Source organism: Rhinatrema bivittatum, chromosome 8, assembly GCF_901001135.1.
Source record: "Rhinatrema bivittatum chromosome 8, aRhiBiv1.1, whole genome shotgun sequence".
Taxonomy (NCBI): domain Eukaryota; kingdom Metazoa; phylum Chordata; class Amphibia; order Gymnophiona; family Rhinatrematidae; genus Rhinatrema; species Rhinatrema bivittatum.
The window spans coordinates 44,805,596-44,832,359 of NC_042622.1; the positions used below are offsets into that span (position 1 = coordinate 44,805,596).

General features: G+C 46.8%; 1 protein-coding gene across 1 annotated transcript in view; it reads left to right on the plus strand.

Annotated features, from left to right (window-relative positions):
• LOC115097553 (BPI fold-containing family B member 4-like) overlaps window positions 1-26,764 on the plus strand; it is a 52,216-nt gene that overhangs the window by 15,042 nt on the left and 10,410 nt on the right. The window contains exons 4-11 of the mRNA XM_029613491.1: window positions 130-193; window positions 6,015-6,075; window positions 16,767-16,858; window positions 17,766-17,951; window positions 18,991-19,044; window positions 21,734-21,904; window positions 23,716-23,783; window positions 25,942-25,984. Of these exons, the coding sequence (XP_029469351.1) occupies window positions 130-193; window positions 6,015-6,075; window positions 16,767-16,858; window positions 17,766-17,951; window positions 18,991-19,044; window positions 21,734-21,904; window positions 23,716-23,783; window positions 25,942-25,984 (739 nt within the window). The remainder of the gene's footprint in view (window positions 1-129; window positions 194-6,014; window positions 6,076-16,766; window positions 16,859-17,765; window positions 17,952-18,990; window positions 19,045-21,733; window positions 21,905-23,715; window positions 23,784-25,941; window positions 25,985-26,764) is intronic.

A 26,764-nucleotide genomic window follows, 5' to 3' on the forward strand; every position in this document is an offset into this window, starting at 1 on the left:
TAAGAATTCACACCCTAAAATGACAACTATTTAAATTTACCACAGTAAACTTCAGGCAGTGCACATGTTGTGTGACTTAGATACCTAATGTCGTGCACCTAACATTTTGAATATTTTTTTTCATTCCAGCTTGCTGTCAAATATTCTAGATGGATTATTAAATAATGTCCTTCATAACGTCTTGCCTGGAGTGGTAAGTCTGCAAACTGCTATTCAAAGATTTTTTCTAGTAATAACAGTATGCAGTTGGAAAAAATAATTTCGTGAAGCTGAGACAAATCTCCCATATTAATCCTTTTTAACTTTCCTGCCCTAAGGCTATGTGCTACTTGTGTCAAAGGCAGGTTTGCTTAATAGCCCGAATACTATTGGGTACTATGGATGTTAAGAGGTGTGCACTGAATATTTTTTTGTGTTGTTTTTTTCTTAATTTGGGATTTTTTTTAGTTATTTTCTGTTTCATTTGTTGTTTGTATTGTTTCATCTATTTAAAACAAACAAAAGGAAACAAAAACAAAATTCAAAAATGTCAGGTCTGCCCTGTCACCCCTGCTGCCACCACCCAAACCTCCCCAAAGCATCCCCTCCCCCAGACTCCCCCCCCCCCCCCAATCATTTACTCCATCCACGGGGTCTGAGGGGCAACAGCGATCCTCGGCCGCTCCTGCCACACTGAGTCTCCATTTCAAAATGGTGCTGGCGGACCCTGAGGCTGTATGAAGGTAGGAACAGATATACCACCATACAACAAAACAATGCCAGCCTCTGGACCTGCCAGTGCAATTTGGAAATGGATACCTGGCTGGGCAGGAACAATTAGGGATCGCTGCCCCCCCCCCCCCATACCCTTAGATTGGTGGATGGGGGAGGGTCCTGCTCCAATTGAAAATTAAAGTAAATGAAAAAATAATTTAGGGGGTTATTTACTAAAGGTTTATCGCACGCGAAAAGGGCCTTTTCGCGTGCGATAGGATGTAAATTAGCTGGAGGGGAGGAGTCGGGGCGGGGAGGAGGAAGAGTCGGCCGCAGCATCGCTGCGGGCGATAATGTGAGGAACATTATCGCTGGCAGTAGCGCGGCGAATAACAACACCTTTTACGGTGTTGCTATTTGTGCGAAAGGCTGCAGCCGGCTGCACTGCAGCCGGCGAAATCGTACCGCCGAGGTGCGAATGGCTGCGGCCTTTCGCAGATCCGCCCTCCCCTTCGCCCCCTTTTTCGCGGGATTCATCATTCTGCTTCTCTGTTTCTTTCATTTCATTGATGCTTTGTAGCATTACTATCATTCATTCTAGAGCACATTAAATGGTAAAAGCTTGTGTTTAAATGTGACAGCATGTGCTTTTAGCATGTGTTATTTATTTATTTATTTATTTATTTATTTATTTATTTAACACTTTTCTATACCGACCTTCATGGTAGAGACTAGGGATGTGAATCGTGTCCTCGATCGTCTTAACGATCGATTTCGGCTGGGAGGGGGAGGGAATCGTATTGTTGCCGTTTGGGGGGGTAAAATATCGTGAAAAATCGTGAAAAATCGTGAAAAATCTAAAAATCGCAAAACCGGCACATTAAAACCCCCTAAAACCCACCCCCGACCCTTTAAATTAAATCCCCCACCCTCCCGAACCCCCCCCAAATGACTTAAATAACCTGCGGGTCCAGCGGCGGTCCGGAACGGCAGCGGTCCGGAACGGGCTCCTGCTCCTCAATCTTGTTGTCTTCAGCCGGCGCCATTTTCCAAAATGGCGGCGAAAAATGGCGGCGGCCATAGACTAACACGATTGGACGGCAGGAGGTCCTTCCGGACCCCCGCTGGACTTTTGGCAAGTCTCGTGGGGGTCAGGAGGCCCCCCACAAGCTGGCCAAAAGTTCCTGGAGGTCCAGCGGGGGTCAGGGAGCGATTTCCCGCCGCGAATCGTTTTCGTACGGAAAATGGCGCCGGAACCCTCGCTGAACGACCTCCTGCAGTCGATCTCCTGCCGGCGCCATTTTCCGTACGAAAACGATTCGCGGCGGGAAATCGCTCCCTGACCCCCGCTGGACCTCCAGGAACTTTTGGCCAGCTTGTGGGGGGCCTCCTGACCCCCACGAGACTTTGCCAAAAGTCCAGCGGGGGTCCGGAAGGACCTCCTGCCGTCCAATCGTGTTCGTCTATGGCCGCCGCCATTTTTCGCCGCCATTTTGGAAAATGGCGCCGGCTGAAGACAACAAGATTGAGGAGCAGGAGCCCGTTCCGGACCGCTGCCGTTCCGGACCGCCGCTGGACCCGCAGGTTATTTAACTCATTTGGGGGGGGTTCGGGAGGGTGGGGGATTTAATTTAAAGGGTCGGGGGTGGGTTTTAGGGGGTTTTAATGTGCCGGTTTTGCGATTTTTCGATTTTTCGATTTTTCACGATTTTTCACGATTTTTCACGATATTTTACCCCCCCAAACGGCAACAATACGATTCCCTCCCCCTCCCAGCCGAAATCGATCGTTAAGACGATCGAGGACACGATTCACATCCCTAGAAATTATTAGTATAAACAAGGCAGAGTCAGGGGGCTCTTAATCTGGACTTAGGGGTAATATGGAGATCCATTGCTCCTGAAGGAAGTTCTGTCGGCTATTGTGTGTCATGGGTATCTGAGAAGGCTTGGCGGAAAAGCCAGGTCTTAAGTTTTTTCTTAAATGTTGGTAGACAGGGTTCCATTCTGAGGTCAGCTGGGATGTTGTTCCAGATAGTTGGGCCTGCTGTTGAAAAGGATCGGTCTTTAGTTGAGGTGAGACGTGTGGCTTTTGTAGGTGGGGTCTGTAGGGTTCCTTTATATATTTCTCTAGTCGGTCTGTTGGTGAGGTGGAGATTGAGGGGGAATTCGAGGTCCAGATGCACGTGATTGTAGATGGCTTTGTGGATTAAAGTGAGTGATTTGTGGAGGATTCTGTACTTCACTGGGAGCCAGTGTAGGTTACGTAGGATGGGAGATATGTGTTCTCCCCGGTTGGTGTTAGTCAAGATTCTTGCCGCAGCGTTCTGTATCAACTGTAGCGGCTTGGTGGTAGAGCTGGGGAGTCCCAGGAGGAGTGCGCTGCAGTAGTCGATTTTTGCAAATATCAAGGCTTGCAGAACTGTTCTGAAATCGTGGAAAAAAAGTAGGGGTTTGAGTCTTTTTAGGACTTGAAGCCTGTAGAAACAATCTTTGGTTGTGGTGTTGATCATTTTCTTGAGATTTAAGCGGTTGTCTAGTAACACTCCGAGATCTCGTACATGGGTGTGCATGAGTTGGGTGTTAAGGTTGGTCTGTGGGAGTGGGTTGTCTTGGTTAGAGGAGATGAGGAGGAGTTCGGTCTTGGATGCGTTAAGGACCAAGTTGAGGCTGTTAAGAAGGCTGGTGATCCGATTTAGGCAGTTGTTCCAGTGCGAGAGTAATTTTGCGATGGATTCTGTTATCGGAATCAAAATCTGCACGTCATCTGCATACAGAAAATGAATAAGGTTAAGGTCTGTTAGCAGCTGACAGAGTGGGAGGAGGTATATATTGAAGAGAGTGGGTGATGTTAAAGTGATTTAGCACACACTAAAATGAAAGAAATGACATTTCATTGGTTTCTTGTGTTGACACCGATGGGATACAGTATAAGAAACAAATATCGTCATTATTTCCCCATCATTATAAAATGACAGGGTACTCCTAGTATAGGACACAAATGGTAGAATTGGATGGGCATGTATCTTGGGGTTTTGGTAACATAAGGTGCATTTTTTAAGCATTGCTCATGTTTTACTCATATCAGTCGTATGCCTGATTAATGAGACAAATCAGCTTCATCAAACTCTTAGATCCTGTGTTATCTTCTATATTGTGCTTGAACAGCAGAATCAATGATATACAACAGCTGTTCTAAACTAGATTCTGCAAGATAAAAAGTATTTGTACCTCAAACAAAAACTGTATCTGTGTCTTAGTTGGAGATATAGGACATGGTATATCAGTAAGGTCAATTTATCACTTCCTCAGATCTGCTGCACAATCTGCATTGAGAAACACAAATCATTGGCCTATGTGTTTGTAATGGTAACGTGATAGGATTCAGGAAAACAAATAAGTGATATGTATTGACTGGAAAGTGTGATTTGGATTATGGCTGTTAAGCTTGCTGGCCATGGAGTCCCACAGCCAGCCTCACTCACTGGACACCACACCATTGTGGCTGGGTCAGCCCCAGGCTTCCTGATAGTGGTGGAGAGCTGCCACTCACACTGCCATTCTTCTTCGTGGCTCTGAGCCACCAGCCTGTCACGCCAATTCCTTCTTCTTTGCAATTGGAACACCACCGCCTTCTTCCTGCACCCGGCGTCCTCCTAGGTGCGTGCATGCACCTCTCTTCTAAATTTAAAGGGTCCGCAGTGGGAAAAGCCCAGCAGACCTTGCTGATGACATCATTCACCCAGGATTATATAAGGCTGGATCCTGCCTCCAGCCTTTGCCTTAGCAATAGGTCTTCTTTCTTTAGAGTGTGGATTGCCTTTCTGAGTTCCTGAGTTCCTACCTGCCTTCCGTGTTCCTCATCCTCTTCCTTCATTCCTCAGACTGATCTTGGCTTTGACTTCAGTCTGGACCTTGACCATGAGCTATGCTCCCTGCCTCGACCCTTGCCTGGACTTTGACCATGAACTATGCTACCTGTCTTGATCCTTGCCTGAAACTTGACCATGAGCTTCGCTGCCTGCCTCGACCATTGTCTGTCCCTTGACCTCAAACTTCGCTGGCCTGTTCCGGATCTCAGCCTGAGCACCGGCTACTTTTCTACAGCTGGACATCCTTTGCTGCAGAGGCCCCACCTAAGTCCAGCTAGGCCCGGTACCCAAGGGCTCAACCTAAGGAGAACTTAGACAGGTAGTGGTGAAACTCTAGCTGGGCCTCGGCTGTCTGCCATCCTCACCTACCGATGGTGGAGACCTGTGGGGTGTCTTCCCACAGGTAGCATCAACTCCCCTTCATCCAAGGGTCCACCAGCATAACAATGGCCCTGCTCTCATGCTTCTCAAATTCAGATTGGTACAATATTCAACCAGACAAGACTTTCCAGTTTTAATATTTTTCTTGTTTGTATTTAATCTGTGTTTACACAATTTGACTCTCTTCTAAACTCTTGAATGATATCAATGAGACTAGAAGTTGAAAGTAGATTTTGGTCATCTGCTCTAAGGTCATGTCATTTGCTAAAAAATTTCAAACTTCCAATATTACCTTTTGACTACAATAAAATGGAGCATATTGAGGTCCATAACCATGAAATGTCAACAAAGCTGTAATTATTATTATTATTTATTGGTTTTATATACTGTCATATACTTCTTGGCTATTTCATGAACTTCATAAAATTTATGGAATAGAAAAGTCAAAATTTCACCTTCATCTAGACCAAGAGTTGGATCAAATCCATTTTATGCCAGATGTTTCACCTGCGTAAGCTATAGTGAATGAAAGTAGTGGCGGATAGAGAGATACGAACTATTCAAAGTTGAACTTGGACCAGTTGAAGTTTGGCCTGGTTTGAGTTTAACAGAATATTTGGATTTTCCCCGGATCTGCTTGGGGAGGATTCCATTAGATTTTCGCCTGCAGATTTTTTTGGGAATGTTGGAAAGAAATGTTAAAATTCCAAAAGTAAATTTGAAAAAATTGCTTCTGCTTTTTCAAATATAGCAATGCAAAGTTTGCTTTTTCTTTAAATCCATAACCTATTTCTTCAAAAAGGTTAGGTGAACCAATTCAGTGAACCTTAAAAATGTTTCCAGGTTTCTTGAATTGTTCATTTCTGTCTATCTCTGGTTTGTACCAGTTGGCCACATGACTTGTCCATTATTATACCAAAGAATATAAGCCCAACAATGAATGGACATGAGGGAAAATGGCATTAAAGAAATAAGAGGCAGAAATATAAGAGACAAGTGAACTAATAGAGATGATCTCCTGAATGTACAATATGTCAGTGTGGTCATATATATTTTTCTTTTATTACAGTTATGTCCAGTAGTTACAGTTGTACTAGACTTAGTCAATGGACTGCTATTTACAGTGAATGGTAAGTTTTCCATTGTTATCTCTTTTTTATCTTTCATGCTAATTTTTCACCTAAATAATTCATAATTATTATACAAGCTATCACTTTATTGTAAGGCCATCAAAATAATACCATCAAATTACTTTGCATAATAGTCCATGCCCATTTGGCATACTCAACATTATTATATATTGATTTGTTTTATATTAACTAATTATTATTTTTAGATAGTTTTTTATTGATCATTTTTTGTAATTTTATGTTTTTTATAATTCTATGTTTTTAATTTCTTTTGTTTACGCTTATTTTATTTAGTTATGTAAACCGTTTTGATTAAACATTGTTTGTAAAGACGGTATACAAATACTTTAAAATAAATAAATAAATAAATAAAGACTCTACAAATGGAATTTATTTATTTATTTACATAAATGTATATTCTGCCCAATTATCAGTTTACTGTTCTGAATGGTAGCACCCCTAAATCCTATCTTCAAGGTCTGCAAACCACTTGGAATATGCATTTGCTTGAAACAAATGGGTAAAATATAATGAATGTTAGGAATTATTAGGAAGGGAATGGAGAAATTACTTACCTGATAATTTCGTTTTCCATAGTGTAGGCAGATGGACTCAGGACCAATGGGTATAGTGTACTCCTGTTAGCAGTTGGAGATGGATCAGATTTCAATCTGACGTCAGCCCCTAGTACATATACCTTTGCAGGAAGTGCAGCTCTTCAGTATTCTCCTTGAAAAGCATTGTGGATATATGTGTGACTGACTGATTGATTAACTTGAGTAATTGAATAACTTTTATAACTTCATAACTTGGATAACATTATAACTTGATTAACTTGATTAAATGATTGGTTGATTGGCTATAGCTGGAGACCACCAGTGAACTCAACCGGAAAGCATCGACACCCGGCAGGGTGGAAATCCTGAGTAAACGAAAAACGTGGCTTACCCTTGAAAACATTTGAAATCCATGTGTACGGCAGCCAAGGGTGGGATGTTGAGTCCATCTGTCTACACTAAGGAAAACGAAATTATCAGGTAAGTAATTTCTCCATTTCCTAGCGTGTAGCAGATGGACTCAGGACCAATGGGATGTATAAAAGCTGCTCCCGAACCGGGTGGGAGGCTGCCCGTGACCCACTCAGTATTGCCCTTGCAAATGCCGTGTCCTCCCGAGCCTGAATATCCAGATGGTAGAATCTGGAGAAGGTATGGATGGAGGCCCATGTCGCCGCCCTGCAAATCTCGGCAGGTGACATCATTCAGGTCTCTGCCCAGGATGCTGCCTGGGCTCTGGTCGAATGGGCCTTGACCTGTAGAGGCGGGGGCTTTCCTGCTTCTACGTAGGCTGCCTTGATAACTTCCTTGATCCAGTGGGCTATGGTGACCCGCGAGGCCGCTTCCCCTTGTTTCTTCCCACTGTGAAGGACGAAAAGGTGGTCCGTCTTTCTTACGGGTTCCGACATTTCCAGATATCTGGATAGGAGTCTGCCGATGTTGAGGTGGCGTAGACTACGGGCTTCTTCCGAATTCTTCAGGGCGTCCGCCGATGGAAGTGAGATGGTCTGGTTAAGGTGGAAGTGAGAGACCACTTTGGGGAGGAACGAGGGAACCATGCGTAGTTGTATGGATCCCGGGGTGAACCTGAGGAACGGCTCATGGCAGGACAGTGCTTGTAGTTCCGAGATGCGGCAGGCTGAGCAGACTGCCAGCAAGAACACAGTCTTTAAGGTCAAAAGACGGAGAGACAAGCCTCGGAGGGATCTGAAAGTGGTTCCTGCTAGAAATTCCAGAAGAGGTTGAGATTCCACAGAGGTACCGGCCACGTTAGTGGTGGGCGGATGTGTTTGACTCCCTTCAGGAAGCGTGACACGTCTGGGTGAGAAGCTATGCTGTCGCCCTCGCTCTTGGAGCCGTAGCATGATAAAGTGGCCACCTGTACCTTGATGGAACTGAGGGACAGGCCCTTTTGAAGTCCATTCTGTAGGAATTCCAGGATCACTGGAACTTTGAATGAGTGTGGTTTGATGTTGTGATTTTCGCACCAGGCTTCGAATACTCTCCAAATTCTTATGTACGTTAGTGATGTGGAGAATTTGCGTGCTCGGAGGAGGGTGTCGATTACAGCCCCTGAGTATCTGCTCTTTCTCAGGCAAGCCCTCTCAATGGCCAGAACGTAAGAGAGAATTGAGCTGGGTCCTCGTGGAGGATCGGTCCTTGCTGTAGCAGGTTCCTGTGAGGAGGCAGAGGAAGGGAGTTCCCTGCCAGTAGTCTCTTCATGTCTGCGTACCACGGTCTTCTTGGCCAATCCGAAGCCACCAGAAGAGCTAGTCCCCTGTGTAGCTGTATCTTGTGAATGATTGCGCCCAGCAGGGGCCACGGTGGGAAGGCGTATAGTAGGGTCCTCAGTGGCCAGGTCTGTACCAGGGCATAGATCCCTTGAGACTGCGGTTCCCGCCTGCGGCTGAAGTATCTGGGTACTTGTGGTTGGATCTGCTTGCCAGAAGATCCATGTCCGGCATCCCCCACCAGTTAACTATTATCTGGAATGCTGTGGACGACAGCCTCCATTCTCCAGGGTCTAGACTTTCTCTGCTGAGGTAGTCTGCCATGATGTTGTCTTTCCCTGCGATGTGGATGGCAGAGATCTCCTGGAGATTTGCTTCCGCCCACGCCATCAGTGGGTCTATTTCTAGGGACACCTGTTGGCTTCTGGTGCCCCCTTGTCAGTTGATGTAGGCTACCCCACTTCAAAAAAGGCACTACCCCACTTCAAAAAAGGCATCAAAACCTGGCTCTTCTTACAGGCCTACCCTGATGCCAATCAAACCTAAACCCCTTCATGGCGTCCAGCCCTGCTACCCTCTAATAATGATGTATCTCAAGGAAACGTTATCTTTATAATCATTGAAATGTTGTTGCCTTAATGTTTTTGAATATAGTTCCTATCTACTTTCCTTCTCTCCTTTACGCTCTGCAACCTTTATTTCTTCACGCTACTTTGCGCTTGCTCTCACCCACCCCCTTCTCTCCTTTTTCTATTCCTGCTCCCCTTCCCCTATCCCTGTTATTTTGTAATTTCTCTTTCCTCGCTACAAGAGTTGATTGTAAACCGGCGTGATATGTCCTATGAATGTCGGTATATCAAAAGTTAATAAATAATTAATAAATAAATAAATAAATAAATAAATAAATAAATAAAAAATACCATTGTGGCGTTGTCCGACATCACTCTGACCGCCTTGTCCCGAAGTCTGTGAGCGAACCGCAGGCAGGCTAGTCTGACTGCCCGTGCTTCCAGGCGATTGATATTCCATGCTGCCTCTTCGGTGTTCCACCGCCCTTGGGCGGTTAACTCCTCGCAGTGTGCTCCACATCCTCGTAGACTGGCATCTGTGATGAGCAGGATCCATGTTGGGGAGGACAGTCTTGATCCCTGGTTCATGTGGTTGGTCTGCAACCACCACCGTAGCTGGATCCGGACCCTGCCTGGGAGTGATAGCCATACGGTGTAGTTCTGGGATCATGGGCTCCATCTTGATAGGAGTGAGCGCTGAAGGGGCCTCATGTGGGCTCGTGCCAATGGCACTACTTCTAGCGTGGATGCCATCAGCCCGAGGACTTGCAGGTAATTCCATGCTGTGGGATGAGGGTCGTTCAGTAGTGTTTGCAGCCGGTTCCACAGTTTTGATCTCCTCATGGGGGTCAGGCTGACCTTGTCTTCTTTGGTGTCGAATTGGACTCCTAAGTATTCCAGCGACTGAGATGGCTGTAGAGAACTCTTGTTTGTGTTGACCACCCATCCTAGGCTCTCCAGTAGAGTTATGACTCTGCTGGTTGCTTGGTGGCTTTCCTCTAGTGACTTTGCCCTGATCAGCCAATCGTCTAGATAAGGGTGTACCAGGATTCCTTCCTTCCTCAATGTTGCTGCCACCACCACTATTACCTTGGTGAATGTCCGGGGAGCTGTGGCTAAACCGAAGGGAAGCGCCCGGAACTGGTAGTGGCGGCCCAGGACCTTGAAGCGTAGATAGCGTTGGTGTTCCTGATGAATTGGGATATGTAGGTAGGCCTCCGAGAGATCAAGGGATGTAAGGAACTCTCCCAGTTGTATTGCTCTTATTACGGAGCACAGGGTTTCATGCGGAAGCGGGGAATCCTCAGGTGGCGGTTGACCGACTTGAGGTCTAGGATGGGTCGGAACGTTCCCTCTTTCTTGGGGACGATAAAGTAAATGGAATGATGCCCAGTATTTGCTTCCTGTGGGGGTACTGTGGTGATGGCCTTGAGAGCCAGAAGTCTGGTTAGTGTGGTTTCCACTGCCACCCTCTTGGAGAGGTCGTGGCAGGGAGACTCCACGAACTTGTCCGGAGGGGTTCGCAGGAAATCCAGATAGTACCCCTCCCGAATGATGGCTAGGACTCACTTGTCCGAGGTTATCTCGACCCATCTGTGGTAGAATAGGGCTAGTCTGCCCCCTATGGCCTCCTTCCTTGGATGGGTCGGCTGAATCTCATTGCGGGGTGCAGCTGGGGCCTGAACCCGAGCCGGTCCCCCTCTTGTTGTGCTTGTTCCGAAAGGACTGGTTCCTGCCTGTGGAGTGTGGCGCTTGATAGCTGTTTCTGCTATAAGGGTTGAAGCGCTGTGAACCTCTGCCCCTGGATGATCTGGGGAAAGGTCGCTGGTTTCTCTTCGTCTTGTCTTCCGGTAGGCGTGGAAATGGGGAGACTCCCCATTTGTTGGCCAGCTTCTCCAGTTCACTGCCGAACAGGAGGGATCCTTTGAAGGGCATCCTTGTGAGCCGTGCTTTGGAGGATGAGTCCGCTGACCAGTTTCGGAGCCAGAGTTGCCTCCTGGCCACCACTGCGGATGACACTCCTCTGGCCGCTGGGCATACGAGGTCAGAGGCAGCGACCGCAAGGAATGATACTGCTGGTTCCATGACTTCTCCCGGGATGTTATTCCTGGCTTGGGATAAGCAGGCACGTGTCACCACAGTGCAACAGGTCGCGATTTGAAAAGCCATTGCAGCCACGTCGAAAGACTGCTTAATAGGGATGTGAATCGTGTGCCCGATCGTTTTAACGATCGGGTTCGGCTGGGGGGGGGGGGGGGAATCTGATCGTTAGAGATGTGAATTGGGATCGGTTCCGATTCCAATTCACATTACTAATTTTTTTTAGTGAGGCCCGCGCCGATAAAAAACCCCCACCCCATCTGGCCGGCGCCATCTTTAAAGATGGCGCCGGCCATCCAGTGCTCCTACCATGTGACAGGGGCCGGCCAATGGCACGGATACCCTGTCACATGGTAAGGGCAAAGGGCCATCGGCGCCATCTTTATGAGTGGCGGCCGATGGCCCGAGAGTGGGAGATCGCTCCCCGCGCCCCCCCTGGACCACCAGGTAATTTTAAAAGGTTTGGGGGGGGGGTCGGGAGGGTGGGGAGGCTAAGGGGGTCGGTTTAAAGGGTCGGGTGGATTTTCTTTTTATCGGGCCATCGGCACCATTTATATTAGTGGCAGCCAAAATGGCCGAGAGCGGGAGATCACGCCGGGACACCCCCCCCCCCCCCCCACTGGACCACCAGGTAATTTAACATTTTTGGGGGGTTCGGGAGGGTGGGGGAGGGTAAGGGATTGGTTTTAAAAGGTCGGGGTGGGTTTAGGGGTTGTTTTGGTGTGCCAGTTTTCCTGCCCTCCCCCCAAATAATTCCCGTGCCCGATTTAACGATTTTTGATGATAAATCGGAGGAATTTGTATTGTATCGCGCACTCTAACGATTTTTGAAGATTTAAAAAATATCAACAATTTTTTTAAATCGTCAAAAAACGATTCACATCCCTACTGCTTAAGGATGGATTCCAGACGCCTGTCATGGGCATCCTTGAGCGCTGCTCCTCCCTCCACTGGGATAGTGGTGCACTTGGAGACTGCACAGACCATGGCATTTTGGGCAGGCAAAGATCTCTTTGGTTGCCGGATCCAGGGGGTACATGGCTGCTAAAGCTCGTCCCCCTTTGAACGTGGACTCCGGGGCGTTCCATTCCAGGTCAATTAGCTGTTGCGCAGCTTGTAACACCGGAAAGTGGCGAGAAGTCTGGCGAAGGCCCTCCAGCAGGGGGTTCAACTTAGGTTCCCCTGAAGTACCTGGGCCCGGGATGGCGAGCTCCGAAAGGCATTGGGTGACCAGGTCCGGGAGCTCATCCTTTGTGAAAAAGCGTCTCATGGTGCGGTGAGGCTCTGTCCCCGGGGGGAGTTCCCCTTCTTCCAGGGGCTCGACTTCGGATATGTCCGTGTCCTCATAAGTTGGGCTTCTGGAAGCCGGTATCTACTTCTTGAAGGGCCTGGAGCATCAGGGTCCTCCAGTGGAGCATGTGGATGTGGAGCTTTAGTTTGCATTCGAACAAAGGTGTGGATCCCCTTGAAAAGTTCCACCCATGAGATAGACGCAGGGTCCAAGCTGAGTGGCGCTGGTTCCCTGGGGGTCCCTGGCTGTGGGGGTGTCCCTCTGGGATTTGCTAGGTCCGGGGTACCTCCCGAGGAGCTGGTACTCGGCCCTGGGTGGGACATTCCCTGGCCTGGATCCCACAGAGCCTCCTCACACTGGATGCATAGGGCGTCGGCCGCCTCACTCTGTGCAGCTCTAATGTGGCATGCAGGGCAGAGGTCTTGAGCTTTTATCTCAGTTGCTGGCGGTGCCATGGTTATCGGAGCGTAATTCTTATGCGCTGCTGTGCGCCCGGGTCGCGCGTGTATGTTATGCGTGTGGCTGTGTGCTCAAGAATTATTTATGCACGCAGCTCGCGGGCACGCGGATTCTGTGCGCCCGGCCTTTGTGTGTACAACTTATGCACACAAGGGTTATGCCCGTGTAAGTGCGCGCACATGTAGACTTATGCGCTTAAAAATTTTTGTGCGCTTGGGTTGTGCGGCGACCAGAGCGGCGAATGAGGCCAAGATGGCGACGGCGAGCATGCGGGCAAAATGGCGACCACCTCAGAGGGTCTCCACGTGGGCAGACCCTTGGACTAACCGGGGCCTGTCCCTGCTAGGGCGGATCAACCCTGTGGCGCTGGTCTCGTCGCTGACCTACGCTTCTCCTCGATCCTCGGAGACTGGAATCAGATGAAGATTTCTACCTTACCTTGTCTTCGGCACTTCCCGGCTTTGCTCCGGGCGGTCTCCGGCTGCGGGGGGAGAGGGTAAATACCTTCACCGCCGCGCTCAAGGGTGCACCCGCTGCCTCTCAGCCGCGCCCGAGAAACGGGGGCTAAGTCCCCACCACAATTCGGCCGCCGGACCGAGGCTCACCTCCGAGGGACCATGGAAATCACCTCGGGAATCTCAACTGGGGGAGGGACCCGAGGGTATCACCACAGGAGAGCGGGGCTCATCTTCAGGCAAATTTTCCTTCTTGATTTGGGTTTCTTCTTGAATTTTGGTTCTAACGCTCTGAGAGCATGCAGATAGTCCCTAACTGCTTTGGAGACATAAAATACTGAAGAGCTGTACTTCCTGCAGGGGTATATGTACTAGGGACTGATGTCAAATTGAAATCTGATCTGTCTCCAATTGCAGACAGGAGTACACTATACCCATTGGTCCTGAGTCCATCTGCTACACGCTAGGAAAAGGCAAAAAAAAGGATGGATGTCATAATGTATGTGTATCGCTCCATGGTGAGACCGTATCTTATATACTGCGTGCAATTCTGGTCACTGAATCTCAAAAAAGATATAGTTGCACTGGAGAAAATGCAGAGAAGGGTAACCAAAATGATAAAGGGCATGGAACGGTTGCCCTATGAGGAAAGGCTAAAGAAGTTATGGCTGTTCAGTAGGGATGTGAATCGTTTTTTGACGATTTAAAAAATCGTCAGATATTTTTTAAATCATCAAAAATCGTTAGAGTCGCGATACAATAGAAATTCCCCCGATTTATCGTGAAAAATCGTAAATCGGGGGAGGGAGAGGAGGGAGGGCGGGAAAACCGGCACACCAAAATAACCCCATAACCCACCCCAACCCTTTAAAACAAATCCCCCACCCTCCCGAACCCCCCCCCAAATGTTTTAAATTACCTGGTGGTCCAGTGGGGGGGTCCCGGCGTGATCTCCCGCTCTCGGGCCATCGGCGCCATTTTGGCTGCCACTAATATAAATGGTGTCGATGGCCCGATAAAAAAAAACCCCACCCCCTTAGCCTCCTCCCCCCAAAACCTTTTAAAATTACCTGGTGGTCCAGCGGGAGCGCGGGGAGCGATCTCCCCCTCTCAGGCCATCGGCTGCATTAATAAAAATGGCGCCGATGGCCCTTTGCCCTTACCATGTGACAGGGCAAAGGTAGCGCCGGCACCATTTTGAATACTGGCAATACGGCCCGAGTGCAGGAGGTCGCTCCCGGACCCCCGCTGGACTTTTGGCAAGTCTTGTGGGGGTCAGGAGGCCCCCCCAAGCTGGCCAAAAGTCTCTGGGGGTCCAGCTGAACCCCCGCTGAACGACCTCCTGCAGTCAATCTCCTGCCGGCGCCATTTTCTGTACGAAAATGATTCGCGGCAAGAAATCGCTCCCGGAACCCCGCTGGACTCCCAGGAAACTTTTGGCCAGCTTGGGGGGGCCTCCTGACCCCCACAAGACTTACCAAAAGTCCAGCGGGGGTCCGGAACGACCTCCTCCGTCGAATCATTTTTGTCTATGGCCGCCGCCATTTTGCGGCAGCCATTTTGAAAAATGGCGCCGGCTGAAGACAACACGATTCTATTGAGGGGGCTGTTCCGGACCGCCGCCGTTCTGGACCACCGCCGGATCCCCAGGTAATTTAAAGCATTGGGGGGGGGGGGGGTCGGGGGGGTGGGGGATTTAATTTAAAGGGTCGGGGGTGGGTTTTAGGGGGTTTTAGTGTGCCGGTTTTCCTGCCCTCCCCCTTCCCCCGATTTACGATTTTTTAACGATAAATCGGGGGAATTGGTATTGTATCGTGGCCCTAACGATTTTTTGACGATTTAAAATATATCGGACGATATTTTAAATCGTCAAAAAACGATTCACATCCCTAGTGCCACTTTGCCCTTCTAGTGCTGCCTTTGGGGGTTTAGTGCTCTCTATTGAAGCTTTGGGTTGCTCTTGACAGTCTTGATGCTGCTTTGATGATGCCTTGAAGAACTCCTGTTACTGCTATCATCCTTTTGTCCCTTTAGGGTCAAAACATATAGCGCTGCACATGTGTAGCACTCTAGAAATGTTTAGCAGCAGTAGTAGTTAGTTTGGAGTACATTTAGCTATTCATGCAACTTTCGGTGCCAATTTGCCACAGTCTTGGTGCCTTGGCATTCTCTTCCTCTTTAAGATTCTTTAGAACTGAATAGAAAACCCCAATTCTGAAGCTCAAAATAGGCTGCATTGCTTTCACCATTTACTTTAATGGTAAACAAATGAAGCAAATAAATGAAAATTCTTTTGTGGTTTGAAACTAATGAGATGAATGGAGGTGACCCTTGAAATGAACCGACACAAATATGTTTCCTCTGCACATGCCTACAGACCAGTCTGGTTATCAGAATTGCCTACAATGAATATGCATAACATCTATTTGCATGCGTTGCCTCCATTGAATGCATCTACACTTCATGCAAATTCAATGTGGAAATCCTGAAAATCCAACTGGATTGTGGCCCTCATTACTGGATTTGGGACTCTCTACTGTATAGATCTCTTTACAGTGCTATATAATTACAGTGCAAAATGTGTAGTCTCAGCCTGAAGAGCTAGTAAACAACAAGCTTAGGGCTTGATTTACTAAAGCTTTTCTCTCATTCTGCGTCTAGAGGAAAAATGCTTAAAGGTGAATTTTAAAAGCCCAGCATGCTTACTAATTAGGGGATGAGTGAATAAGTCGGGCTTGCATGTGCGCAGATTGTATTTTTAAAAGTGCCCATATAAGCACCTAAATGCCTTGATGCGCACATCTCATAAGTCTCCAAAAAAGAGGTGGGCATGAGCGTGGTCTGGGCAGGGTGTGGGCATTTTGGGGCCTGGCCAAGAGATGTGCGCGTAAATACTTCTGCGCCCCAGCGCATGCCCAGGACCCCTGCCACGTAACTTTACTCCTGCTATGGATGACGTGCAAGTTATAAAATAAAAGGATCGAGCCATTTCTGAAGGTTTAAATGGCCTAGGGTAACTGGGGGGAGTGGAGGCTGCCAAACCGGGGGGGAGGAGGGGGGGGTGTTTGGAGGAGCTAGCTGTTAACTGGACGAATTGGTAAACTGGGAATGGCGTGGGCGCATGCCCCTTTTGAAATCCCCCCCAATTTACACGTTAAAAGAGGGATTTGCGCGCCCATGCACATGCCCACTTAAAATCAGGCGCACGTGTGAGTGCGCGGGGCCAGGCTATTTTAGAACATGCATGTTCTGAAATAGCTGCTTCCCTGGGCACGGGCCGACCCACAAGCACAAATGTGCGCCCAAGTGCCGGTTTGAAAGTTAACCGTCTATGCCAGAGGTGGGTGGAGATAGAGAATTTCAATTCAATTAAACTTGTCTTGACTAGATTGTAAGCTCCGGGGAGAAGGGGTCTTTAAGTGTAGCTGTACAGCACTGCAAATTACAGCGCTTGTAACGTCTTAGAAAGAATAAATAGCAGCACTGGTCGTAGTAATCCCGATCCATCCACTTATTTCTGTTCCATTCAGAAATGATCCCACTTGGACTGCTTGCAAGTGTCCAGTACACTGTCTCAAGCCTCCCAATAGTGACTGGCCAGTTCATCGAGCTGAATTTAAACGTAAGTGCTGCTGATTCTGTATGATGGGGTGTAATGTCCAAGACTATATAGTTAATGCCAATTTTCCTGACTAGCAAGAGCCTGCCATCATGGAGCAAGGGCAGAACAAGGGGATAGGACGTTCTGAAACAATTTCAAAAAGTGGAGTTTCCCACCTCCCCCCTTGAAAAAAAACAAAAAACAAACAAACACCAGAAATTTAAAAACAGAGAAAATAGTTACCATTTCAGTGCCCTGGATCAACAGCTCCCTTTCCATCCCCTCTAACCTGACCTTCCTGGGGACTACTGACCTCCTTCTGTCCCTCAGCCTTTTCTCTTATCTTGACCCATGCAAACTTCCAGAAACGTTTTTATTCTGCAACTCCTTATTTGATTGCTCCACACTAAGCTAATTTTCCACTGCCACAGATCTTGGCTGCAGACTCTTCTTGTGCCCCTCTGTCTTCTGATTACCACACAGGCACATCCCATAGGCTTGAGTGCTGTGAATCACTTGGCAGCACAAACTCTGACTTGGGGTGGAGATGAGGGTGGGGTGCCAGTCTGTGAAGGAGGGTAGAGGTTCCCAAACTGTCTACACTCACTCCTGGGTCTCAGCTCAGTAGATAATTACTTAGAAATACTTACTGCAAAAACATAAGCAACAATTCTTACCCACAGGTCCAGCCCTCAGATTCATGACAGGGTCATTTCCTAACCCAAAAAGAAATGGAAATAGATGATTCAGGGGTGATTTTTACGTGTCGTTTAAGTTTAACAGCCCCTTTACCTACTGCTAGGTCTAAGGATATTCCTGTAGCCCAAAAGTAAATTCTGAATGGAAATGGGGAGCCTTTGCTTTCTATGACCTTTGTGCAGCATTTCCTTCCAAAACGCTAGACTTCTGAACTTCTCCATCCTTTCAGACTATCGTTGGTCAACTGGGAGGAGGCCTCATTGATTACCCCCTAGGTAACACAGGCCCCATCTCCATGCCACCGATGAAGGCCACCGATGAAGCCCAGCTTGGATTGTCCAAAGATTTCCTTGCCTGCGTGTTGGCAGCACTCCATAAACAAGGACTTCTCAGTGTGGAGATCAAAGACGGAGACGTAAGTAATTCAGACCATTCAGACTCAAGCTGGCTGCACCGGTCTTTAGATCGAGAAAATCCAGCTGTACAGAAATAAGTACCTGTCAGAACTATCTTGTAGTGACACTGTGACACACTGGGCCAAATTACTCTTTTTTTTTAATTTTTTAAACCAAAACTCTAGGGGGTAAATCTTAAAAGGGTGTGCGCAGGCGCGCACAAGTTATAAAATCAGGGATCGGCGCGTGCAATGGGGTGAACAATTGTGCACCTTGCCTGCGCCGAGCCGTGCTGCCTTCCCTCGTTCCTTTCCCCCTAGCCTGACCTTCCCACCCCTTCTCCTAACCTTTCCCCCCCAGCCCTACTCTAACCCACCCCCTGTCCCGGCCGGCTTCCGTCCCACCCCAACCCCACCTCACCCCCTCCCCACACAGAGCATGCCCCCCCCCGGCCCGCCCCCTTTTCAGGGCCCGGCAATTATCTGCGTATTGCCACGCGCATGGATGGGCCCTTTTGAAAATGCGTGCAGTGCGCGCAGGGTCCGGCCACCACTCGTAAATGACAATATTTGCACACGTGGCCGACTTAAAATTCGGCCATATGTGCATTCTTTTGATATTCAACCCCAAGGAAACGTTCTCATGTCATCAAGTAAATTACATTCAGCCAACCTTATTTTAAAAAGAAGTGAGTAGCTGGAGTGGAGTATGAGCCTCGAGGTTAGAACAGCCGGCTGAAAACCAGGGATGCCAGTCTTCAAATCCCTCTCCCACTCTTTGTGACTTGGGATAATTCACTTTACACTTTTTGCCTTAGGAACAAACAGAGACTGTAAGCCCAATAGGAAAATGCCTGAAATGCTACTGAAAAGTAGACTGTGAAAATCAGGTGATTTATTTTACTATTAGGATATTGTAGGCACATTTTTCCAACAGTTGCAGTGTTAATAAACAAGTTAGAACTAAGTATTATTGAAAAGTCAGATTACATTGGAATAAATATTTCTAACTCCGTCCGCCATCACTACAGGATTTTCCATCTGATGTGTCTGTTTGCAGATTCCTGATCTTCCACCCCTATCAACAGCTGTTCTTGGTGGGCTGCTGCCCAAGGTAAGTGAGATGTACCCACATGATGCGCCCTTAAATACATTTTTCTATTTAAAAGTCATACTTGAGGACTGGCCCCGTAGCGCTTTGGTAGTACTGTGCACTTCCACAGGGAGAAAGAGTTTGTGTCATTCCCAGCTTTCTAAGTTGATCAGGGCTGGTAATGACAGAGTCATAGTCATTCTGCTATGGTGGCACCTAGTCATAGGATTTAGGGTCCAAGATTGCAGCACGATCGCTGCAACGACTGGACTGAAGCAAGCTGAGAGAGAGGAATAAAACAGCAGATTTACATCCAGTAGGCTGGCAAGTTATCCAACTAAAGTTACCAGGTTGACTTTAACTCCCGGCTAATTACCCACCTGCGGTGTTCCCCCAATATTTGGCAAAAGCAAACAGCTCTAAGGTCAGAAGCAGCCCAAGCAGCCCAAGCCCATACCCCATGATAGATAAATAAAAGAAACAAACTATTGGGGCCATAGCAGCTCAATCCCTCCTTCCCCTACTTAAAAACATGGGGCACTCCCCGTTTGCCCCCAATGCCCTGTAAAGCCTTCTGTTACCCTCACAGGAGGAGAAACTCTTACTTCCTCTTCATGATCTCAGTGTTAAGCTGAGGGGGGGGGGGTGACTGTTAGACTCCCCCAAGCATCCCCTCTTGTACCCCATGTCTTTAAAAATGTTGGACCAAATGCACCCCACCACCACATCCCCCTCCTTCCCACCAGAAGCCAAAATGATGTGTGCCAAAAGCCCCTCCCACCCATCTGAAGTGCCAAACATTGCAAAATCCTACCCCTCCCCTTCCCAATGTCTCACCTGAAGAGAGCAAAGGCCTAGCAGGGAGAACTGAAGGCGGACACAAGCTTTGGTCCTCCCCGCCAAGCATTCACCACTGCTCGGACGGAAAACTGTCAGAGCAACGCTGAGAGGATTCAGGCTTGCAGCAGTCTCCGTGTCTGGTGTAGCTCCGATGGCGATGCGAATCGCGTCGCTGTCAAGGCGAATGCTGGACACTCAGCCCGGCAGGCCAAAGCTTATGTCCTCCTGGCCAGGCTTCGGCTTCTCTTCAGCTGGGATGTCAGGTAGTTTTTTTTGCAATGTTTGCAACTCTGGGGCGATGGGAGGGGGATGTCGGCACCGAGTGTCATTGCAGTTTCTGGCGGGAGAGAGGGGTGTGCGTGTGTCAGGGGGGCGTCTGGAACAACAATTTTAAAGGCACGGGGTGAAAGGGGGGGGGGAGGGGATTTCAAGGGATATCACAGGGAGAAGGAAAGAGCATTCCCTCCCGCAGGGGAACGGAAGGCTGTATGGGATTTGGACAGTGGGGATGGTGGCCCACATTTTTAAGTGAGGGAAACTGAGATCAGGCCACTATGACCCCAATAATTTTTTTCTACACATATAGTGTGGAGGGATCAAGCCACTGCTGGCCTGAGAGGTTTTTTGGTTTTTTTTGTTTGTTTTAAACTTAACCAGCACTATGTTGATGATAGCCGCTTAGGTTTAAAGTTATTTGGGTAAACATATCTGGACAACTCCACAACAGCAAGACTTACTGGGCTAAACTTAGCTGTGTGTCACTGAATATCAGTGCTACCTGGCTAAGTTTAAGACCTGTGCCCCGAATACCCTGCACCACTTCTTTTTAAGTTGGATAATGACTTGCTTGGTTAAAATGTAGCTGTTTCGGGGGGGGGGGGGGGGGGACGGACTCAAAACTTGGGGTTTGTCCTCCTAAATTTGAGACTTAGCTGAACAAAACTCTTTAAATATTGACCTCTAAAAGAAAAATCCCCAGGTATTTGTTAATGAAGAATCTGGTATCAGACTGGGATGCCCTTTCCATTTGAAATGAAATTGTTTCATTTCATTTTGTTTTAAAAACAAAATGACACAAAACCTAAACAAATTTTGTTCGTTTTTTTCTTTGCTTCATTTTCCATAGCAGCCATCAGCCCTCAGTCTGCCAAAAAAAAAAAACCCAAACAAAACCAAAAGCAAAAACAGCCCCAGCACCACAAAAAGTTCAAAATTAAACTTCGTCAGCTTGCCTGCACCTTCCACAGACTCATCGTACCCCGTTGATATGTGTTAAGAAATCCAAATGGGGCAGGAGCAATCCCCAGAATCTCCTGTCCCATCAGGTCCTTATTCAGAATAGCACCAGCAGGTACCTTTGTCGAGAGGTACAGAATTACCTCCATACAACACAATGATGCCACCCTCAGGGCCTGCCAGCACTATTTTGAATAACAACCCAGTGGGGTGGGAATGCCTGTCCTCTTCCTTGCTCTTTCTTTTGTTTTGTCTTTTTTTTCCCCCATTGGTTTTTGGTTTACGTCATTTCAATTGAATAAAATGAAATGAAATAAACCATAAACGAGACAAAAAAAACCAACTATAAAATGAAGGAGATTTACAGTAAGTTCACGCGTACCTAGTGTCAGTTCCCATTTATGGTTCCGACTGAGCTGAAAACCCCAAAGGGGCAGGAGGAAAATGCCAGGACAAAATGTAATCATGGTTTACTGCCTTTAAGTAGGACCGAAGCATCTCATGTCCAAAATCCAGATAACTAACATGCCCCCTCCCCCCCCCCCACACACATACCCTATTCCCACTGTTAGCTAACTTAAAGCACAACTACTACTTTCACAGCTAGAATGCGCCACGCACGATTTGTTTGCAGGTGGGCGAGATGTTTCCTGAGCCAAGGCCGCTGCTGCTGAGGATAAGCGTCAGTAAACCTCCAGAAGTCTCTCTGAAAAAAGATCAAGGCCTGGTGAAGATGACCGCAGAGGCGGAAGTGTTGGCTTCCTTGCCTGACTCGTCCACCCGCCTCATTTGTGCTTTGAATGCTGTAAGTATCAAACCTACAAAGCCCTGCAGATGGACAGCCCATGGCTGTACATTTTGGGATCCATCAGAGATTCCGATTTTACATTGTGCAACGTTAAATGTTACCCAAGACCATCAATTACGCTCTCTGCCCTCTTTTCAAAAATGTTTTGTCAAAGTGCAAAATGAAATGCAAGTCCCCGTGTTTTACCCCAATTCAATTTTGGGACTAGATTATTTTAATCCTGTTAAGGGCCTAATTCACCAGACTTTTCTTCCTTTCTACATCTATGAGAAAAGGCATTGATGAATCGGGCCTGAGGAGTTTTCTGCATGAATATATTAAAATGTACATTTTGAAAAATATTATTTTAACATATGTATTCATTAAAATTCTGTCATGTATTAAAATGATATATATATGTATTTATTTATTTAATTGTGCGATATAGAAATATATATACATACAGTACATATAGATCCCCTCCCATGCTCCTCCCATATCCCTGAAGTGAATAGGGGGGCACTACAGAGATCCTGTGCCCTGATGCATCCCAGTGCAGCTCCTTCACTTTGCTTCAGCCGGGAGAAATAATTCTTTTCTAGGCTTTCAGGCTTGGGACTTGGTAAGAACAAGAAAATAAGGTTTACCAAATTAAACTGTTGAATTACTGACAATCTGATATGGTGTGCCAATTCAGGAAGATGGATCCTTGTGGAAGATGGATCCTTATTTTTCTCTTACATTGTAAGGGTTAGAGGTGGAATGAATTCCCTAGGATCCTCCTATGCTTTGGGATAATCTGCTTGATCCTTACCCTGCCTTTCTTTCCTGTGCCTGAAGAGCACTCTCCTTCTTAAACTCCTCTTGACTCTTGCAGCTGAATAATAGTACATTCTACTCAGGCTCCAAAACATAGGTAGGACCTAAATGACTCCTGGTACATTTAACTGGCCTAGTTTGTGTAATACTCCCTCCCTCTCTCTCAGCAAACATCTCCAACAGGCTCAAAGAGGTTCCCAGACCCTATCCTGGCAAACCTTCACCAACCCAAAAAAGACAATATATGCAGAAAGTAAAGATGAAAATAGGAAATGGAAGCTTCAGACTCACTTCCCAAATCCAGATCTTCCAAAAACGGAGACTAGAGACTTCAAACCCATAGACACTGGATTCCTGCACCTTGTTACCTGTGTGCTCTCCCATACACTCCAGACCCTGGTCTCTGGAACAATCTCTAGATCAATATCTAAAAGCCCTAGAATGCACCACTGTAGTACGCCCTATGGGGCATGCTTCGTAAAAGCTATCATCCCACTACTTACTCCCAACCCCAATGTGTCCTCTTTATGAGGCACAATGTTAAGATTGAGTGTATCTCAAAGCTTCCACAAACAGGAGAATAGAAGGCAATGCCAAGCTCATGCAACATTTGCTGTCACTTCTCTTGGGTATATTTCTGTGAAGCATACCTGAGCTTGTTTATAATTTTGCTTACAATCACTCAGACTGATTGAAACGTACCCATTCTTGATCAGGAAGTACCCCAAAATGACCTGTATCTAGGGGCAATAGCAAGAGTTAAGGAAGGCTTAGAATTTGCATAAGACCAGGTCATGTCTGGGAATACTCTATTGTCAAGGGACACAGTAGTAGATTATGGGGAAACTTCCAAATATTTCCAGCATTTCAGCCTTGGAAAAATTTGTTTTAGTTACTCATTCCTCCACAAACTTTTCTGTCTGGTGGGCTATTTTCATTTGTATTCTTCAATTTCATGCCAAGGCAGGAGTTGAGACACATTCACTCACTTTAAACATTCTTTATTTCAGAAAGTCACTTTGACTGCCAAATTTTCTGTGATAGAAGACAAGCTGAAGATCTCTTTATCTTTGCAAAGGTAGTTATGCTTATGAAGTTTTATTATGCATCTTATTGAAAGAGAAAGCACATAGAGGCTGAGTGCAGACATAGCTGGGCAAATAGGATTTGAAAATTACTCTGCACTGACTGGCTCTGAGATAGTCGGATAATGTGCTAGCCGGTTAAAAATGTATCCAGCTAGCTTGAAGACGGAGCAGGGGCATGAGAGGGCAAAGCTGATTATCTGGCTGTATTGATAACTTTAGGTCAGCTGAAGAGCAGTACTAAAGTTAGCAGGATAAACTTATCCAGTTACGGCTAACTTAATCTGGCTAACTTCCCTAACCAGCCAGTGGCTGAATGGGGACTTCTTAATTTATAATGATGTGCAGAAAAAAAACTTGGTGTTATTATTTGTTTCATTCTGTTATTTCTTACATTTTCTTTCATTTGTTTCATTTTAGTGCACATGAAAACAATTTAGCATGCATTACAACCACTTAGCACACATTAAAATTAAGCAAATAAAATGAGTAGCAATGTCCCTGCTGCTAAAAGCCTCAGTGCTATATCCTTTTGCAAAAAGGCTTTTTGAGCCCTGACCACTTCCCCTGCATTCTGTTATTTCTTACATTTTCTTTCATTTGTTTCATTTTAGTGCACATGAAAACAATTTAGCATGCATTACAACCACTTAGCACACATTAAAATTAAGCAAATAAAATGAGTAGCAATGTCCCTGCTGCTAAAAGCCTCAGTGCTATATCCTTTTGCAAAAAGGCTTTTTGAGCCCTGACCACTTCCCCTGCATCTCTGTCTATAGCGCCCCCCCCCCCCCCTTCAGCCCATAACCCTGACCCCAGGCTCTGAACCCTGCCTCCACACAATGTTTATTAACTTCTTCCCCTCGGTTGTCTCTCTTCTGTCAGATCCACCACTCTCAGACCCCCTCCAGCTTACCTCTACTTTGCCCCATGGTTGAAAGGACTCTGGAGCAATCCTCACTCTGCCAGGGCCATTTTGGACTATGGCAAGTGTCTGAGAATTTCTTGTTGCTTCAGGCTCATCAATCTGATATGGTGGGATCAATATTCAAAGGCATTTAGTCAGAAAACTTGTGAGTTATTCATCTAAATGCCAACTTTTGAATATTTGGGGAACCTATCCAGCTAAAGTTTAGCCAGATAAAAAAATCATCCAGGGGTGACTCGGGAAGTATTAAAGTTATCCAGTTAACTTAGCCAGTATCAAGCTTAAGATTGTATCTGATCTTTAGATTTAAGCAGCTATATTGTAAGAATATAAGCTATTATGTGGCCATAATGTAAAAAAATACAGCCTTGCACAGGCCTGGTGGACTGAATCACAGCGCCCCTACCCAAAGTCATGCAAATTGGCCCTGCCAGGCCGAGAAACCCCCCTCCCAAGCTAGGCAAATCTCACAGCAATCCTGCCCACTACCCTCCTCTCTTCTCCACCCTTCCCACCTCAACCCTTATCTTGCCACCCACCCACTCAACCTTTCTAGCCCCAGGATTGCTGTACATTCATCCAGCGATCCCAGTGGGTTTCAGCGTTGATCTGACTGCAAAGCTAGAAGTCTAAGGTATGAGCATTGCTGTCAGAGATTCTTTTGGGGAGGGAGGGTGGACCAGCAAGCTGATCCCTAATGTTATTTTATTATTAACGACTACTTGGAGGGTTTTGGGATAAGGTAGGGGCTTGGTCTGACAAGGCCCATGTGTGTGAGTTTGGGGGTGGGGGTATCATTTGTGATTCAGGTCACTAAGCCCATGCAGGACTTTTTTGTTTATACAGTATGACCATTTAACCAGCTACGATCTTTCTTAATAGCTGGGTAAGTCCAAAGTTATCCAGCCAAACAAGGCCAGATAGCTATAAACTTAACTTACAGGTGATATTCAAAGCTAGCTGGTTAGGTTTAAAAGTTAACTGTTTAAAATTAACCACATAGCTTTAATCCTCAACTTTAATCCAGTGGAAAGTTTATCCCACTGAATATCCCAGGTAACTTATTCTGCTAACTTTAGCTGGATAAGTTGGCCGTTTTAGGGGTTTTGGCTACTGATTCCTATATGTTTAGGTCTTCTATCCTTCTCTTTGGATAGTGAAATCAGAACAGATGCATATACTGATTTATTTTTCTTAATATGATTCATTCTTATTTTCCACAGCTCCGAGACCTCCCTAGCCTCTTCTAATGTAGGCAAATTTGAAGTAAGTTCACATTTTTAAAAATATACAACATAAACACTTTAGGGACAGGCAATTTAATCATGAATTCCCAAAATGTATATATTACTTTACAAGTAAGCAGGGCCAGATTTAGGATTTTAGTGCCCATAGGCAGAGAGCCACAGTGGCACCCCACTGAAGCTGTGCCGATCCTGAAGCTAGCGGAAGCAGTCTTCTCTTTGGCCTGGATATTTGGTTTCTTCAAAAATAGTCTTCAGAATCAAAACAGGTCCAGTAAATTCTACTGGAATGTCCAAAAATTTCAAATTCTCTTTACCCTTGCCCAGAGGCGGGTTGGCCTATCGGGTGATCGGGCATCCCCCGGTGGGCCGGTCACTCTAGTTACGTGGTCTGCCGAGCGCGGCCGTGACAGAGCCACGCTCGGCAGACCACGTGGTATCTCCTGGACTGGCCGGGGTGGCGAATCCCTGGGTCGGTCTTCATCGGAATCCACCCCTGCCCTTGCCTTTGATTGGTAGCTAGGGCCAAAAGACCAATGAGCCAACCCTTCTGGATATCAGAGGTCTCCTTTCCTTCCAAACTGGCCAAGATCCAAAACACAACTGCAAATCTTTTTCTCCTGGCTAGGCTACCTGGAGAATGGCAAAGACCAACAGCAAAAATCTCCTCATCCTCTTGATCACTCCTCTTAGAGAGAGGCAATGACCATCAACACCAACAATTCCTTATACCTTCCAATGCCATCTGCCCTCTAATTTCTGAGCATGCTCCATGGACATTTAGAGCCCACAGGAGCCTCCC